The sequence below is a fragment of the Saccostrea echinata genome, unplaced genomic scaffold (assembly GCF_033153115.1).
Source record: "Saccostrea echinata isolate AGI-Se365-2 ecotype Australia unplaced genomic scaffold, CSIRO_AGI_Sech_v1 ptg000054l, whole genome shotgun sequence".
Classification (NCBI taxonomy): domain Eukaryota; kingdom Metazoa; phylum Mollusca; class Bivalvia; order Ostreida; family Ostreidae; genus Saccostrea; species Saccostrea echinata.
In genome coordinates this window covers 64,235,705-64,241,011 of record NW_026889803.1, presented here as the reverse complement: position 1 = coordinate 64,241,011, position 5,307 = coordinate 64,235,705, and the positions used below count along the sequence as shown (strand labels likewise).

The following is a 5,307-nucleotide window of genomic DNA, read 5'->3' as shown; positions in this document are numbered from 1 at the left end:
AATGAGTGAAATAGTATCTTTTGATGTATTTGGGAAAAAATTATTCATAAAAGTTTTGCTCATGAACTTTTGTGAATTTCTATATTGTGATAAAAGCTATGATGAGAAATGGAGTTAGAAAGTCATCTTTTTGTATTTTCTTCTACACACATAACCATATACATGAATACACTCTAGAGATATTTTTTTTTTATATTTTCACTTGTGCTTCGCACTCGTGAAATGAGTTCCATATCTAACTTCAAAACACTGACTATCCTGTTTAAAACATCATTGACAAACAATATGTCTCTCTGCAGTATAATTTTTAGATGTAACTTTGTTGCGAAATTAATTTGAATTAGATAAACAGATACACAGAGATACAGAACTAAAATTGACTCAACACAAAGATAAAAAACATTAGAGAGGACAGGTCATGAATATTGCAAACTGTATATAATTGTTTAATTGTTGATTTGTTGATGTGTCTAACGTACAAGTTGTGTGTGTGTGTGTGTGTGTGTGTGTTAAAATCAGGTATTATGAGTTTGATTAAATATTAAAACAGATTTAAAAGAAATTAATAATTTAACAGAAATTTTACATCTGAGCAACCAATGGTACCAAAAACACTACCGCAATGGCCACACTTCCTCCTAGAATAGCAAGAAGAGAAAACACATCCAAAGTGCTCGCCACAAGCTTCCAATCCACGTCGTATCGATTCTGAGGAGAATCATCGCTGTAAATACTCTCAATTTCATCGATATGGGATCGCGATTTCCTCGCTGATCCTTGTCTCATTGTTTCTAATTCCAGTTCGTCTGCAGCTAATAATGGCGTCTCCTCCTCTTCATCTTCATCGTCGTCATCCCTCCTACAGACTCGACAATTAAGACAAGCAATGAAAAGGGCAAGACACGAGGGTACAGGGTCGTCTTCATCCTTTAGGTAGACGCGGAGAGTGAAGATGGTTATGATGGTAGCAACCGCACTAACGACCACCATCGACATAAGGTAGTAACTCAGGATTGCCATTGGCTCTGATGTCCTAGGCATTCCGTCTGCAATCAAAGTTAAGTAAACTGCAAATGACAAAAATGCTGTGACAGAGTAACCGACCCTCTCTCCACTTTCCAGAGGAAGGACAAAAACCAGAGCATTCAGAATACCCAAGATGATAATTGGCAAGAAAAAATTAACCAAATAGTATGTGGGCTTTCGTGTTAGTGTAATTTCCATTTTGACAAAAGAACCACCATCCAGAGATTCAACAATCAGTTTTGTATTTGAAAGGGTCCATTCGTCTGATGGTGTATAATCTCTCAGATCCAAACTCGTTGCAGTAGGTACAAATACAACTTCTTTGTCACTGTAACCCCAGTGGGTAAAGGTTATGTTACAAGTCTGTTTATCAAAGGGGAAATAGGCCACATCTACAACACATCCAGTTTTTGTCACAACACCGGGTCTCCATTCCATTTTACCGTGATTGTTGTAAGGATCAGTTGCCTCTGTGATCCTGTACATTCGAACATAGTTAGAATCATCCCCAACAGGCACTATGGCTGACGCGGAATTAAACAGAGAGACAGGAGGCTTCCAGACGAATCTATGAGGAATTGCAATTTCTGAGAATTTACCGTGTGCATCACTGTCATAAGAATCATCCACTAACTCATCATACCAAGTCAAAGTCAGTATCCCAATAACCTCTAACGTACCGGCTATTTCATTTAACTCTGTGATTGCTATTAAACTGAAGTTAATGTCTACCTCTATGGTCCTATTGAAATTTTTTCGAGGAAATATCAAATTGTTATAAGTCTTTGTAGACTTTATAAAAGTATCCTCGATGAATGTTGACATTTCTAGTGCCGTGGAAAACACTCGCGGTTTAGGTGTGGTTGTTGTCGGCCCTGTCGTTGTAGATGGCGTAGTGGTCGTCGTCGGGGTAGTGGTGGTGGTTGTAGGCGGCTCGGTGGTGGTGGTGGTCGTGGTCGTTGTAGGTGGTTCAGTTGTTGTGGTGGTGGTCGTTGATTGTGGTTGTGTTGTGGTCGTGGTCGTTGTGGGTGGTAGCGTGGTTGTCGTCGTTGTTGTCGTCGTCGTTGTTGTCGTTGTGGCTGGGTCTGGGGCTGGTGTATCCCCTCCACCACCTCCACCTCCTCCTCCTCCTGGGCAACCAGGGTCCCTATTTTCTGTATTTTTTCCACAGTTTTGACACTGAACGTATTCGAGAGAGAGCAGAAGGCACAAACAGATTAAGCATGTTGCTGTCATTTTTCTAACTCAAAGACTGAGAGTCTCATAGCACGATACGCTTTAAGTATTCTAATCAGATCACTACATCATTTGGCAATAAAGTCTCGGGCATTTAAATTACAGTTGTACTGTAAAGTTTTATCAAAATTTTGTTATTCATAAATAAAATTAATATACGTATAACAAATATTCTAATACTAAAAGCACTTTTTTGAGGGTTTTTTTTATATTTAAAAAAAAAACAATTAAATGGAAAATCAATGAAAAACCACAGAGAAATATATATCTAAGATATTAATTCATATATATACATACATACATACATACATACATATACATATATATATTATATATATATATATATATATATATATATATATATATATATATATATATATATATATATATATATATATATATATATATGCTCCGATTCAAAACACATAAACTTATAGGCAAACCTTTTTATTCGCTTGTCAAAATTCCGGTGAAAAAAAATAAATACAATTGTTGTTATGCTTTTTTACCCCTACAAGTGCAATTGCTGGTCTCTAAGTCAAAAACTTAATTGCATTAATGACAAGAATCGTGAGACTATGACATTTTACCAAATTTTTTGGGTTTATCTTCCCCAAAATGATTATAAGGACACTCTTATCATGTGAGAAAAACAAGTGAAAACATACATTTTTAAAGAAGTATGATAACAACGATATTACAACGATAATTAGAGAGAAAAATGCTACTAAGTATTAATGAAAATGGATGATAAAGCATCCCTTGAAAAAAAAAGTCTTTAAAATAATTTTACATGAATATTCCATAGCTGATGAAAAGCTTATATTCATGAAACACCAAAAAGATAACAAATATTATTGAGGTATTTATAGTTGATAGTATTTATAGGTGATACCGTTTATATATGTGATTTATCTATATAAATGTTATATCTATATGAGAAATAAGTCTTCAATTTTTTTTTTTTTACACAATTCTGATTATTCCAAAGTGTAAGAAAATAAAACAGACATCATGTAATGAGAAAGTTTGAAATCCTAGATCCGCCCCTGTTATATGAAATAAAGAAAGATGTTTTTCTAATTAAATATCTGAGCATGAAGGGGAAACAGTGTACGGAAATAGACAAAGGAAATTGCCAAGTGCTTTCGTAAAGCAACTTTAATAAGTTTCAAGACAGACATAAATTAATTAATATATGTTTAAACTATTCATTGGAACCGAATTAAAGTTTATATTTACATTTCCAACTGATTTCTATGTGATAACACTTTGAAAGTTAAGTGTGTTAATTTTTCGATATTTTCAACTGAAATTGATAGGTCAAGTGCCTAATATAGTGTCAATCTCTTGCGACGGTCTTTGTGTTTGACGTCATTAGACGAGATTATTTGGAAATTAATATGGAATGCTTCGTGTTTAATTTCTGCAACCTGAAAATATTTTTTGCTATGTCGTACAAACGAGACACTTAGTCGTACGTATGAGATAATAAGTCGTAATTACGAGATATCTTGTCGTAATATTTAACGAGTAACTAAATCGTAATAATGAGATACTAAGTCGTACGTATGAGATAATTAGTCGTTATGTAACGAGATATTCAGTGATATGGAGCTTTGTCTTACTGGGAAAGTTAGTCTTTTTTTAGTAACTAGAGGAATTCAAATGTCTTTCAACGTTTCAAAACTCTTGTGCTACTTGCTCCGAAAACGCACCAGCAGGGATTCAATTTATACCAAGTTCTGCATAATTATATCTCAATTAATAGTTCTCCGTATTCTCATTTTATTTCTATTGTTGTTAAATCGAAACACGATTCCTAACATTACCTTTTCCCAATATTTCTTAACTTTTAAAGAACGAGTGCACTTATGGGCCCCGGTAAAATGTGAAAAAATGAAGAATCAAATTAAGCATAATTTTTCTTCTCAGATCATTAATTGATATCTAAACCATAAGATTCAACAAATTTTATCGGTGAAATTCATGAATATACAAAGAGCAAAGCCATACAATGTGGTAGGGGTCAGCCGACATTCATGATTTTCTATAGTAAATCGAGGACGGTCATTCATTTCAAAGCTTTTGTTTACTGTCAGCCTAACGTTGTACAAACTTGTGCGAATGACAAAAAACGCATTATAAATTTATAAAACTTGTGTGAAAGTAGGAAATTTGTACAAGATTAGGATTGTACTTAAAATATTAAAAATGTATGAAAAGTTCAATGTTTTTCCTATAGCAAACGAGAGCTATTTACCTGTATGACCTTTGTTGAACCCACCCTTGGAATAAATTATTTAAAATACCGGTAGTCACGTGAGATCTACCCAGGTAAATATTCCTCAAAGGTGCTCACTGTAAAAGATAGCCACGTTTTGTATCATTACATCGAAGTCGTGCCGCATAGAGAAGTTTGTATGTATTTGATTTTATGAACACGGGAGGGTTAGGAGAGTTTAGTGTCGTTAAAATGTCATCATACATAAAAGCGTCAAATATTTTTAATATTCATGCAAGACAATCATACCGGTAATGAAAGCCATCTAAATACACTTTTTTTCATTTTAAAATTTAAAGGAACTAATGTTAATACTTATTGTATTATTTCAAATGTAAGCGTGCAAATTTCTTAGTTTGATCACTATGGCTACAGGCATCTATACAACTTCATTCGATTTTTTCTCTCAGGTAAAATAGCGCAAGATTATCATTCGGAAAACGCGCCTGTCAATGATCCACCATCAGATTGTTCAAGTGTCCGATTTAAATATCTCCTCCCCTTGATTTAAATAAACGAAACTCAAAATAGGTTCGGCGCGACTTTTCCGGATTTTGGGTATCTATAAGCATTTAAAAATCTTCATTTGTTTTAAATCCATGCTGATTTAGGTAATGTTTTAACGTGATTTTAATTAGAAATATCCAGTTGTGTTTAACTATTACCGAAAAAGAACAATTTGATAATATCTTCTCAAGTAAAACGGCACTGAAAAAGGGCCCATTAAGCATTGCTTAAGCGCACTTGTCCTTTCAATTTTT

At 34.0% G+C, this 5,307-nt stretch overlaps 1 protein-coding gene across 1 annotated transcript; it reads right to left on the bottom strand.

Moving 5' to 3' along the window:
• Positions 1 to 582: 582 nt before the first annotated feature.
• Positions 583 to 2,262, bottom strand: LOC133205093 (neuronal acetylcholine receptor subunit alpha-9-like). The gene has a single exon (XM_061340834.1). It carries the CDS (start codon positions 2,260 to 2,262, stop codon positions 583 to 585), a length of 1,680 nt encoding a protein of 559 aa, XP_061196818.1.
• Positions 2,263 to 5,307: the final 3,045 nt, after the last annotated feature.

Excerpts from the sequence above, each read along its gene's own strand:
- LOC133205093 (XM_061340834.1), bottom strand. The coding sequence starts at position 2,262 with ATGACAGCAACATGCTTAATCTGTTTGTGCCTTCTGCTCTCTCTCGAA.